The sequence below is a fragment of the Mobula hypostoma genome, chromosome 13 (genome assembly GCF_963921235.1).
Source record: "Mobula hypostoma chromosome 13, sMobHyp1.1, whole genome shotgun sequence".
NCBI lineage: Eukaryota > Metazoa > Chordata > Chondrichthyes > Myliobatiformes > Myliobatidae > Mobula > Mobula hypostoma.
The window spans coordinates 68913671-68927659 of NC_086109.1; the positions used below are offsets into that span (position 1 = coordinate 68913671).

A 13989-nucleotide genomic window follows, 5' to 3' on the forward strand; every position below is an offset into this window, starting at 1 on the left:
TTGTACCAGAATATGTGGATCCTGGATGGGCCTCTATAGCCCCCCTAAGTACCCACCAATAGAGAACCGCTGAGGAGAACTTCATACTCGACTCGAGTGATTGCACTACTACTATTGAGTGATTTGAGGACTCAGTTGGGTCTTGTCTCTCAGGCTGGACTTGTATTGTTGTATGATAACGTGTTTCCCATTTAAAGGAACTTAAAGTGAAAGGTGAAATATTGAAGCTTTTACCATCAATCCATTTTATTGAAGTCGGTGTTTATTAGAGTTCTTGCATTTATGCAAGCTACTTGATGATTTGACTGCCAACCATATTGAATATGAAAGCTGTTCACAGGTGGTGGAAAGGAAATTAATTTACCTAGTTCATCCTTTTAAGGAAATCTATGTTCAAAGTATGCGAGCTGGATATGCAGTGCACCAATTGTGTGCTGTATTCCAAATCTAAAATTAGACAATTTAACCATATAACAATTACAGCACGGAAAAAGGCCATCTTGGCCCTTCTAGTCCGTGCCGAACTCTTACCCTATCCTAGTCCCACCGACCTGCAATCAGCCCATAACCCTCCATTCCTTTCCTGACCTGGTATCTATTGAATTTAATTTTAAACGACAACATAGAACCTGCCTCAACCACTTCTGCTGGAAGCTCATTCCACACAGCTACCACTCTCTGAACAAAGAAATTCCCCCTCATGTTACTCCTAAACTTTTGCCCTCTTGTTCTCAATAATATCCTCTTGTTTGAATCTTCCCCGCTCTGAATGGAAAAAGTCTAACCACGTCAACTCTATCAATTCCCCTCATAATTTTAAACACCTCTATCAAGTCCCCCCCCTCAACCTTTTACGCTCCAAAGAATAAAGACCTAACTTGTTCAACCTTTCTCTGTAATTTGGGAGATGAAACCCAGGCAACATTTTCGTAAACCTCCTCTGTACTCTCTCAATTTTATTGAGCTACAGTTCAAAGTCAAAGTTGAGTTTATTGTCATCTATGCTCAAGTACACTGTGAAACTTACTCACAGCAGCATTATAGACTCAGCGAATCACACAAAAATAAATCAAGCACAATTTTTACAAGAAAGAACACAATTATAGCAAAAAACTTCCATGTTAGTGCAAAGTGATCCAAGTGGTTCCGCTGTTGCTAAAGTTTAGCGATTACGGCTTTGCCAGTCGTTCAAGAACCAAACTGTGTCTTATGTTCAGTGTACAGAATTTAACTCAGTATTACTTGATTTTTATTTCCTTGTGAATAACCCAAAATGATGAGTAAATTTTCAATGTTTGTTTTTTTTTAAATTTTCGCAGATTAAAGCAAGCCTCAGAACTTTTAAACCAAAGGAATCAAGGAAATTAGAAGAAAACCCTAAATTTTCAAAAAAGGTATTTCAGCTTTTTAAGACTAACAACTATAATCTATATATCAGCAGCTTAGCACTCATTCCTTTGATCTCCATGTGCTCAGAGATTTATATAGCTTCAAGGGTCCTTTTGGGCACCAGGGTAGCATAGTGCTTAGCGCAACACTATTACAGCTCTGGGCATCTGAGTTCTGAGTTCAAATCTGACATCCTCTGTAAAAGTTTGTACATATCTGCCCCCGTTGTGGGTGGGTTTTCTCTGGATGCTCAAGCTTCCTCCGACAGTCTAAAGATGTACAGATTAGTATGGTAATTTGTCATTGTAAATTGTCCTGAGATTAGGCTAAAGTTAAATTGGGAGTTGTTGAGGATTGCTGGTTGTTGCAGGTTGGAAGTATTTATTCTGTTCTGTATCTCTAAAATAAAAATAATACTTGAGCATTAATGCTAAAAGAAGAAAGTATGGATCAAGTGATATTTGCAGGGATGATGCAGAAATATTCACCTTTTGTATTTTACTTTTGTTTGTTTGAAGAGAAGTACAAAGACATTCTTAATGTGTGACCAGAATTCTTCCCTCTGGTCTCATTCTTACTCTACTTTGTACCATGCAATGAAATAGCACAGAAGGAAACCATTCAGTCCTTTGACCTTGTGTCATCTTTTTGGAACATCTATTCAAGTAATCTTATAATATGCTGTATGTCTACATTTTTCACCCAAAGACCTTCAGGTTTTTTTTCCCAATAAAATTGTGATGTGATGCTGTGGGTCAGGATGTAGATATGGCTGGCAAGTTGCCTTGAGTTGGGCCTCATCAAACCTCATTTGGAAACAGAAGACATCAGAATCAAGCTCAATGCTTCAAATTGTCTCCTGTAACTGCAAATATTACATAACAATAAAAAAATGAAAGAGAAAAATGGGTGTATAACACAGGATCTGCCAAAACTCCTGAAATTTGCCCCCTTTTTGAAAGTTTGCGTTATTAGTTTTAGAACCAAACTTTATCACCAACTGTTCAAACCATTTAAGAAAGATGCATGGAAGCAATGGATTTTTTTTTTAAAAGGGCTAGTTATTATCATCTTTCTCTCAGAGAGCATATACCTCCTGTTTTCCTCAGGTTGTAATGTCTCACTGTGTTGTACTGTGACAGATCAATGCTTGCCAGGACCAACCAGTCTTTGTCAGTCTTAAGGCCATGCCACTCAGGGACTTGTGCTAATATTATTTTGTGTCTCTATGTGCTATCGTAACTATATATGTTTGTCTATACTGTGTTCTGCACGCTGGCCCCAAAGAAACGCTGTTTTGCTTGGCTGCATACATGAGTGTGGATGAATGACAATTAAACTTGAACTTGAACAGTAAGGTACATGTATTATACAATGTCAGACCTGTACCCACCAGTACTCTGCCCCAGTGTTATACGGTGACAGAATTATGTCCACTGGTATTGTATCCCAGTGTAGTACAATGAAAGATCTGTCCCCACCTTTACCTTACCTCACAGTATGTATTGACAAAACCGTGCCTGCAGAACTGTGCCTGTGATGTTCAAGTTCACATTTACTGCCATTCAACCACGTACATGTATACTGCCTAATGAAGCCACGTTCCACTGGACCAAGATGCACAAAACAGTACGTATAATTCACATGTACTCTATAAAGTAATATTACCACAAGTAAAGAATTATCTTTGAAAATAGTATATCCAGTTGTTTTAGTTCCCCATTTAAAATTATACCAGCAGAGTTGACCACTCAGACACTTGAGCCTTCTGCTCCATGGCAGATTTAAGTGTAAGGTCAGCTCTGTATTCTTCCTTTCTATTTTCAGTATCATTCACATCCTTATTCTAATGTTTTAAAAAGCATTTGGAATCTGCTTCTATTATCCTTTGGAAAAGAGAATTCCATAACCCTCTGCCAGAAAAGCTTTCACTTCATCTCTGTCTTGAATGGGTGATTTCTTTGTTATTGATCAGTAACTCATCGCTCTAGACCAGGGGTTCCTAACCTGAGGTCTATGGACCTGAGGTCTACCTCGGTTAATGGTGGGGATTCTTGGCATAAAACAAGGTTGGGAACTCCTGCTCTAGGTTCTTTGACAAGAATCTGGATGGGCATAAAGGTTGGCATGTACTTGGTGGGTCAGAGGATCGGTTTCTGTGCTGTGCAACTGCATAAAACACTTTTCCATGCCCAGTTAAACTTAAAATCAAATATTTTCTTGACCAAATCTTCAAGAGATTCAAGATTCAAAGTACATTTATTAGCAGCATATGTATGCAGCATACAACCCTGGGATTCGTTTTCCCCACAAATAAAGAAAAACCATGGAACGCATTCAGAGAAGAACATGCAAACCAGTGCAAAAAAAAACAGATCAGGCAAATTGCAGCAAAAAAAAAATGAGCGAAAAGCACAGAATCTAAAACACCAATTGAACGAGAAAGAGTCCAGGCATATTCAGTTCAGTTCTGTGTTCGTTATCTGCAGGCCATCCCAATTCAAAATCATCCAAAATCTTGCTGGCAAGTGCCACTGAACTCCTATGGTTGAGTTGGGAAGGCCCTATTTTGCTGATCTGAAAAATCCTGAACTGTAGTGGCAAGGTCCCAAATTATGTACTGAAACAACTCTGACCCTAAAAGTAACCTAGCAGTTTTTCAGCTAGTGCAAGCTTTGTCAGTTGTCAAAACTGCTTCGTGCATATATGTCTAATGTACGGAAACATTCAAAATGATGAAAGAAACTATTAATTACAGTACTCTGCTCCCAGCATTTTCTATTTTGAACCATTCTATTTAATTTCTGTTTCTCTTAATAAGGCCTTGACATCTTTCCTAAAGTGTATCCACTTACTCTTGGTTCTGCAACATAAAGCAAAAGTGTCATAATTGTTTGATTCCAAATCCCAACGAGTTTCCTTGCCAATGCCAAGAAGAGCCATAAAAAGCCACCTTGCTAATGCCAGGGATTGCCACGGAGAGCCTCCTTTTTAATGCCAAGGAGAACCTCCTTGTCAATGCTAACAATTACCAAGGAGAACCTCCTTTCCAATGCCAAGGATTGCCAAGGAAAGCCTCCTTGCCAATGCCAAAGAGAGCCAAGGAAAGCCACCTTGTTAATGTCAAGAATTGCCAATGAGAGCCTCCTTGCTATTGCCTAGAAGTGCCAAGGAGAACCTCCTTGCCAATGCCTGGAAATGCTAAGGAAAGCCTCTTTGTCAATGAGTTTGATCTTTATGGTAAGAGATAAAGGGAGTTTATTTTTGTAATTCTGACATAAAACTTTGCTTTAAATCTTCACTACTGACCATCGCTGGCTTCGGTCTGAGCTTGAGTTGGATATTTGGAATCAAATTCTTCCTTCCCTTCCAGAACAAGAAGTGTGAAACATGGAGAAGGAAAGATTAATGAGGAAAGGTTAAAAACTTTAAGGTATCCAATTGCAGGGGGCATTTTCACTGCTTGCATTCACACCTGATGGCCACTCAGATCATGGGATTCATTGTTAAAGTTGTGTGGAGAAATGAGGCAAAATTTGTTTCATTCTCATGCATTTATATTATTCCTCTTCTGATGCTCCAGTGAATTCCATCATAGCTCATGGAATACTTATTGGACAAATGCAACCAGTTGTACTGTATGCAGCAAGTTCCCACGAACAGTGTGATAATGACTTGATAATCTGATTGATTAATTGATCATGGGATAAACATAGAGGGATTCTCCCCTGCTCCTTCAAAGGGATGAGAGAAGTTTCAGTTTAACATTTCATCCACTGTCTGAAAGAGAGATTGAATTATGGGTGTGTGGAAAGCCCCAAACTATGTTCCTGCCTACTCTTCATATTGAGTCACCGTTGCTTGAGAAGCAAGATGCTGCTGTTAGACAGTACAAGATCTATTGTGCAGTTCAGCAGCGTGACAATTGTTTTTGCTTGATGTTTGCAGGTATTAACCAGGAATCTTAGACGAGTCCGGAATATCACCAGGACCTTATGGAGCACAGTCTGTTATGTTCAGAGCTGTTTTGAGTGGGAATCTGCTCAGAGAAGTTTAATAGCCTTTATGGTAGGTCGTATTTTTCTTTTCTCTAGTTTGCATTTCACAAGAAGTTCAGAGCTCTGTTCAATAATGGTAGCAAACAGAACAAAAGGAAGATTAGAACACTGCCTTCAGGCTGAGCGCAGTATCTTCCTGCTGTAAATCTCTTTGTCTCCAATACACAATGATCTCTGTTAAATAATGTACATATTTATGGTTCCTTTATTTATAGAGATAATTCATAAGGCTTCCTCTCCTCTTTATAATCCTGGGTTTCAGATGGATTTTGAATGAAATGCTTACAAAAAGGAATTATTGAGAACTCCTGGGAATTATCGTAATAATTTTCCTTGAAGGCACAAGGGTTGATTGTCAGATTTGGATTCAGATTTATTTATCACATGTACATGCAGTGAAAAACGTCGTTTGTGCTAACAACCAACACACCTAAGGGTATGCTGGGGGGCAGCCTGTCAGTGTTGCCACACGTTACAGTGCCAACACAGCACGCTCATCATGCTCAGCAGAACAACACACAACACAACACAACACAACACAACATGCCAAGTGACAAAGTTACAACGGCAAATCAAGCTGTTTCTCATCCTCCAGCAGGCACGTGGATTTGCAGATATTGCACTTTTGAATATTCCCCCCTCCCCACCAAGAACTTGCAGAGATTCGCAGCCTTGCTGTTCCAGCCATTGGGCCTTGACTTTTGGTCTGGATTCCCAATTGACCTCAGGGCTTCAGTTTGGACTTCTGGTTGACCTTCAGGCTTCAACCTTCAGTATTGACTCAGGACTTGCCAATGATGAACAATAAGGACCTTGGATGAGGGCACACAATCCAGATCTTAAGTTCTGGATTTGCCGATGGATTTATTGATGGAACTAGTGCGAGATGCTCATAAATCCATTGAGAGAAGGTCATTTCCCAACTTTGGTTGCTGACCCTGCTAGCCCTCAAAGGCAGCTTGGATATCCTTCTGGTATTTTTGTGATCGATTCTTCAAAATGCAACTGGATTCTGGCCACAGGCATCCAGTTATTGCTTGAAGCCCCTGGAACACGCATGCCTCTGCAGTTTCAAGGGATGTTACAGGCAAAGGGAATACAAATCCGCCTTGTTAGGGGGAGCTGGAGTTTCTGAACCTCACTGAAATAAGGTGGGCTGCAGGAGGCATACAACCTTCCCCTAGGTCCTCTTGCCTCACTCTGCTAGAGGAATATATCTTAGGACTAATAGATGCCACCTCCTTAGGGATGGTGAACTACATAATCTTCAGTGACTTGTAAAGAACAGCTTTTTTTTTGCAGCACGGTAGCAGGTCATTTTTTTTTATTTAGAGATACAACATGGTAACAGCCCTTTCATGCCCAAAGAGCCCGTGCAACCCACTTACACCCATTTGACCAATTAACCTCCCAATGGTACACAAGAGAACAGTTGCATATTTCATCATACTAGGGTCAAATTTACCTACATGTGATACTTGCTGTAAACCCAACAACTTGTTGACCCAAATTGTGCCCACGTTTGGCCTTTATTATCAGATTTTTCAACAATGAGTATTTTTGCTGTGATCTGATCGTGAAGGGATGATAACGCATTGGATAAGAGCCAATGTGTAAGCAATGATGTGATAATGCCAGCTTTTTTTAAACATATATTTTTGGTGAAGAATAAGTTTTGGCAAAGAGACTGTGAGAACTCTGGTTGTTTTGAAATGTTGATGCAGCTGATCACCAGAGAAACGGTCATACAGCATTGAAGCAGGTTCTTTAGCCCAGCTCGTCAAAGATGAGAGTGTTGCCCAGTGACTTAGTCCCAGCTGCCCACATTTGGCCCATAGCCATCTGAGCCTCTCCTATCCGTGCACTTATCTAAGCAATACACATCAAAGTGGCTGGTGAACGCAGCAGGCCAGGCAGCATCTGTAGGAAGAGGTACAGTCAACGTTTCAGGCCGAGACCCTTGGGCCTGAAACGTCAACTGTACCTCTTCCTAGAGATGCTGCCTGGCCTGCTGCGTTCACCAGCAACTTTGATGTGTGTTGCTTGAATTTCCAGCATCTGCAGAATTCCTGTTGCATGCACTTATCTATATGGCTTTTGAAAGTTTAATATTGCTAAGATACCCTTAGTTTAACTCCCTCCACAGAGTATCATCTTGGGTTTTGTGCTCAAATTCCTAGTGTGTATCTGGAGTCCACAGGCTTCGGATTCAGAGGTGAGAGTCTTAAGCAGTGGTCTGAGGTGAGCCTGACTTTTGAATTTAGGAATATTACAGTCAAAATATTGTAGGGCAGTAGGAGTTGTAATATTAACGCCAACAGTTTGGATATGTGTAAATGCTAAGTTCTAAGCTCTGTAGACTAGGAATCAATTGGTATGGCCCTATGCAGTCCTATGGGAAACAGATGAATGGGTTGAAACTATAACCAAGGGAGTTTAGAAAAATGAGAAACAACTTTATTTAAACACAAAGCTCTGAAGGACTTATCAGATAACTTCTAAAAGGCTATGTTGGAATGCAGAACTAGGAAGCAAAGTTTCTGAATAAGAGGTTCATCATTTGATTTGTAGGTGAGGAAAAACTTCTTCTTTCTGATGGCCATGTACCTTTGGAATTCTCTGCCACAGGGAATTGCAGAGTCGGAACCATTGCCTACTGTCTGTTTCAATATTCAGACTTATGGTCTGTGGGCAGTTGATGGTATTCTGTAACAGGAGGAAAATGTTGAGGCCAAGATCAGGTCAACCATAATCTTATCAAACAACAGGTTAGTCTTGCCATGAGTGTCCAGATCTAACTATGGTGCTTGTTCCCATACCCTGCCCCTCTGCCACTCCAGAACAAATGTTCTCGTAGCAAGTGTCCTGCTCTACTGGGAATGACAGCTTTACAAGCTCCTAGCATGTTGCAAGGCCCTGTGACATGGTAGGATCAGGACCTGCCATGGGGCTGGTGCTGTCACGCTTGAGATGCAAACATGTGATACTTTGCATGTTACATCTGTCGAGGTATTTCTGCCTGATGCCTTATACTGGACTGTGTAGCATATCCTCCATCACCAAGCACAATTCCACATGCTTAGCAAGTTGCTAGGCAATATTTTCACAAAATTAGGGGTGGATAGTTTTCCAGAGCTTGTTTTGGCAGTCTAGTAACCTGGATTGCAAAGTGTCATGGTTGCCTCTGCTACTCGGTGTTGTACATTTTCACTGTTGTAGATGTTCAATTACAATGAACATGTCAAACCCTAGTTAGCTTGAATAGTCATGACATTCACATGATGAGAGTTTCTAAAGTGGTTGAAGAGAATGGTGCAAGAATTTATTTTATTTAACTTTTTCAACTTTTACTTATCAACTCTTAATCTTCTTTCTTTCCCCAAGTTCTGAGAAAGAGTCCCAGACCTGAATCATTTACTGTCATAATATACCATCAAGTCAACTGTCCTTAATAACATTACTGCTGTGGGAACCTGTATTGTGCTTTTGGCTCCATTTTCCCAACAATGTAACTGTGAACACGCTTCAGAATGCCAGAACAGTTAGCGGAGAGGTTGTGGAGACAGATGTTGCTAAGACCCCAGACAACGTTAGGAACACGTTAGGAACCATAAGGTAGAGCATGGTGCGACTAACGTCCTGAGCAGTTTATATTTCAATGCAAGGAGTATCATAGGAAAGGCAGATGAGCTCAGGGCATGGATCAACACCTGGAACACAACACAAGCAAACAGTCTTTTTCCGCTGAAGTTGGGTGGGACTACAATCAGAAGTTATGCATTAAGGATGAAAGGTGAAAAGTTTAGGGGGAACATGAGGGACAATTCCTTCATTCAGAGGGTTGTGAGAGTGTGGAATGAGCTGTCAGCTCAAGTGGTGCATGCGAGCTGGACTTCAACGTTTAAGAGAAGTTTGGATAGATACATGGATGGTAGGGGTATGGAGAACTATGGTTCCTGTGCAGGTCGATGGGAATATGCAGTTTAACTGGTTCGGCACAGACTAGTTGGGCCAGAGGGCCTAATTCTCTGCTGTACTTTTCTATGACTCTATGACTGTATATTTCCTCAGCACCTGAACAATTGAGAAATTGTAAACACGAGGAAATCTGCAGATGCTGGAAATTCAGGCAACACACATAAAAGTTGCTGGTGAACGCAGCAGGCCAGGCAGCATCTCTAGGAAGAGGTACAGTCCACGTTTCGGGCCGAGACCCTTTGCCCTGACCCTTCGGCCCGAAACGTGGACTGTACATCTTCCTAGAGATGCTGCCTGGCCTGCTGTGTTCACCAGCAACTTTTATGTGTGTTAATTGAGAAATTGTGACAGGGTCCCTCCTTTCAATCTTTCTTTTTAAGTCAGGTCCTCCAGTCCCAATAGATTTTGATTTTAGCAATCTATAAACAGATGTTAATTTGTTACATGCTTTGAAGCTTCCTAGTCTATGTTAGAGACTGTTTTTGCAACTTCATTCAAATGGGAAGTCATTCTAGACACTCTGGTTAATGATCATGAACTGTTAAGTGACAGATTTATGCACATAACACACAGACTGCTGGAGGAACTCAGCAGGGCTGGGAACATCTATGGAGGGAAATAAACAGTTGACTCTTCCAGCTGATACCCTTCATCAGGACTGGTAATAAACCTTTCTGTGTATATTCCAGCACCTGCAGAATCTCCTGTGTCTCAGACTTGCGCCTGTAACTTGCTAGGAACCAGTAATGCAATTCTAAAATCAGCTCTCAGGAGATGACAGTTTTATTCAAACAAAACAACTATTTGTTTTAACAATCTTGCTGTATTAGTTGGCTATATTTAAGGACTGTAAAAAAATTTTTGATTTTTAAACTCTCAAGCTTGTGCCAGTTTACCGGAGACTTTAGATGTAGGAACGTCCCTTCTCAATCAGTGCAACATCAAAGTGTGACATCCTACTGTTGAGTTATGGGCACCAGTTATCCACTGTGAGTTTACACCACTTGTAAGACCATAAGACATCGGAACAGAATTAGGCTATTCGGCCCATTGAGTCTGCTCCGCCATTCCATGTTGGCTGATTTATTATTCCTCTCAACTCCATTTCTCTTGCCTTCTCCCCTGTGACCTTTGACACCCTTATTAATCAGGAACTTATCAAGCTCTGCTTTAAATATGCCCAATGACTTGGCCTCCACAGCCACCTGTGACAATGAATTCCATAGATTTACCACCCTTGGGCTAAAGAAATTTCTTCCCATCTGGGTCCTAAAGGGATGTCCTTCTATTCTGAGGCTATGCTCTCTGGACCTAGATTCCACTACTGTAGGAAGCGTCCTCTCCATATCCACTTTATCTAGACCTTCCAGGTGATACATACCTCAACTAAGCCAAATTACAACTCACTGTGTGAGATAAAGAACAGAGAAGGCAGATGAGGTATTCAAGATATAATCAAGAAAGGACATGGTTGATTTTAAAGTTATTACAGAATAAAATACAATTTAACATTAGCAATATTTTACAGAAAGGATCACAGGTTTTTTTCTTTAAGCATATAGTGCAGTTCCTTAAGAATGCAAGTCTTTTTTTTAATAGAATTTGATACAAATATAAATATATAGGATTTAGATATTCTGACCCACACTCCAGTCCAGAAGGTGATGGTACAAAGTACAAAGGAAATTTTATTATTAAAGTATGTATACATCACCATATATAACTCCAAGGTAATGCACCTTAAACCTGTTTGCCAACCACCATAAAACTTCAGAAGAAGAAAGAGGCTGAATGCTTAACTCCAGGGAGCATGACATCATCTACCCCAGTGAGAAATAAATCACAACGGCACACCGAGTGTAACAGCAATAACTTGCCTTTTTATTGCATTCATAACATAGCCGGATGTCGCTTAGTGTGCAAAGTTGACTCCGAACTACATAAGATATTAGGGAAAATGATCGCAAGATTGGTGAAGGAAGTTGATTTTAAGGATGGGAGAAAGACAGAGAAATTTTAGGAGGAAAATCCAGAGGTTGATTAAAATCTGGAATGAAGGAGATTAAAGAGAGCCAAGCTGAGCTCCCATGATTGTAAGACTGAGGAATTGAAATCGGTTTATTATTGACATCTGTAATGAGATACAGTTATAAACTTTGGTTTGCATGCCATCCACAGAGATAATTTCAAAACATTAAAGATGTCAAGGTAGTACAAAAGGAAAAGTAATAATAGAATACAGAATATAGTGTTAAAGTGACAGGGAAAGTGCAGTGCAGGTGGGTAAATAAAATATAAGGGCCACAAAGAGGTAGGTAATGAGATCAAGATTTCATCTTTATCAGACAGCAGATCATACAAGATCTGAAGGTTTTAGGATTGAGGAATTAGAATTAGTTTATTAGTTTCACATCCATTGAGATATATTGAAAAACTTTTGTTCATGTGTAATCTGGAATGATCATTCCAAGCATTACTTTTTTGAGGAAGTAAATAAGAAAACGGAACACTGAACAAGTATTAAAGTTACAGAGGAAATGCAGTGCAGGTAACAAGTAAAGTGCGAAGGCTGACGGGGTAGAAAGGAAGATCATGAGCTCATTTTTTTTTTAGCTTAAAAGGTCCATTCAAGAGTCTGATAACAGAGTTGTAGCATTAATCATGCCCAAGGTTGGTGTTCCACCTTAATTTCCCAAAGTTGGAACTTCTCATGCACATTAGCCTGTTTAATTGTGTTCTGAATAACATCCCTCCAGCAGTAAATGCTCCAAGCTAGTTGTGCCCTGGTCTGGTCTGGTCAGGTCAGGTTGAACACCTGAGAATCAGTTGAAAAGTTCACACTGTGATTGGTGATTTTTTTTTTGGCTTTGGTTGCAGAATCAAGGCTGGAGGTTAGCCGTGACCCTATTGAATGGTAGAGCAGGCTTGAGATGGTGAATGACTTCCTCCTGTTCCTTTGCCACATTTTAAATAACCACAGACTATTTTAAGTATTTAATCATGGTTTTGTTTTCAGTGGAGGTAAAGCTCAATGCAAAGGTTCATGTTGAAAGTGGCTTTATTTATTGTTGTTGCTTTAAGGTCTGTTGCTCTCATAATAGATCATTAACTGCCTGTTCAGCAGATTACAGCCAAGCTGCTCTGTTGTGTATACTCAAAATGTAAAAGATATCTCTTCGCCAACAACTTCAGTATTTTTCTTTAGCACTGTCCACCTATTCTTCCTTGTCATCGTTAAACATTAGTGGAAATGAAATATTGCAGACAACCTACACAACTGTCAGTAGTTCACAAAAGGCAGCACACTAACCTGTGCGTTAATTGAGCACAATAACATTAAATTATTGTCTCAGAAGGCTGATACCTTGAATGAACTATAGTCCCGCGGTGGAACTCCCCTTGTACCTAGAATTCCACACAGTGTGGCCTTGTCTCTTCAGCGACTGAGGTTTGATTGTCATTCTGTTCTGAAGCTGTCACTTTTATTAGTCGGACACACAGATCTTTTTTTCCTTGAGATGCATGTCAGGTGGTTTTCTGTTTTCCATTGTCTGCTGGGTCCTGCGGAAAGCCAGCTCTTTTCATTGTGGTTGGATGTGGGCGTGCTTGATGTGGGTAGGATGTAATTATATTCACTGCCGGTGATAGTTACAAGAAGGCTTTAGCGATAATGTAACTGCTGGAAAACTTCGCACAAAAACACAACTTGTGCTCTGGGATTTTTTTTTTCATTTTGTGGTTTAGTGTAATGTGATTTTAATGCTGCTTTCTAGCAGGTCTCATCTGCATATTTTAATATGTGGATCCTTTAGGGCTCTTCGTACTCATCTTTTGTGAATGCCACCAAAATAATAAAAAGGCGCCCTCTAAGGCAACTCCATTGTGCATCAATGCAGTGTTTGGGTCGGTTCTCTGCTGCAAACTTGCACCACTGCCTTACAGAAAGGGTGAGCACTTTGCTCCTGCTGACCCTGGGGATTATTCACTATGATTTAGCCCAGTTGGAGGGAAAATGTCCATTATCTGTTTCAGCTTGGTTCGGTTCGGGTTAGCACAACACCATGGTAACTGCACACGACTCAGATTATTGTGCTGATAATAAAAGATGAAGCCTTGTTTGTAATAGCTGAACTGAATATATTTGCCAAGGTTATGGTATTGATCAATGAAAATATTGTGTTATCAAAATCCAGTAGTGTAGCTATATTGCCTGTTATTCTTCTCTTGTCTCAGCTCTGTTCTTCACATTTCGTAATGCTGCTTTTGTTGCCCAGTCCTCTGTCTCCTTCCTTCCATTCTCTGTCCCTCTCTAAATTGTTGCTTCTCCTCAATTTCTCTGCTGTCCTCCCTTAATGGTGGATGGGAGCAGACAGGGGACAGAATGAATATAGGATAGAAAATTAAGATAAACAACAGTGATCAAGAAATTTGGTGCCCTCTCCAAGGTAGTCAGAAATGGATAGGTAACGAATGGAGATTTTGAGTTATTGGTGAGAATGGAAACCAGTGAGTGGAGGGTGCAGGAAATGGTTGCGGGAATTGGGACAGAGTCAGGCTGATTGGA

The 13989-nt window shown here is 40.4% G+C and overlaps 1 protein-coding gene across 6 annotated transcripts in view; it reads left to right on the forward strand.

Moving 5' to 3' along the window:
• Window positions 1-13989, forward strand: part of mctp2b (multiple C2 domains, transmembrane 2b) — a 493262-nt gene that overhangs the window by 326556 nt on the left and 152717 nt on the right. For all 6 annotated transcript variants that reach the window (XM_063065909.1, XM_063065910.1, XM_063065907.1 and 3 more), the window contains 2 exons: window positions 1320-1394; window positions 5338-5457. In XM_063065909.1, coding sequence (XP_062921979.1) covers window positions 1320-1394; window positions 5338-5457 — 195 coding nt within the window. The remainder of the gene's footprint in view (window positions 1-1319; window positions 1395-5337; window positions 5458-13989) is intronic.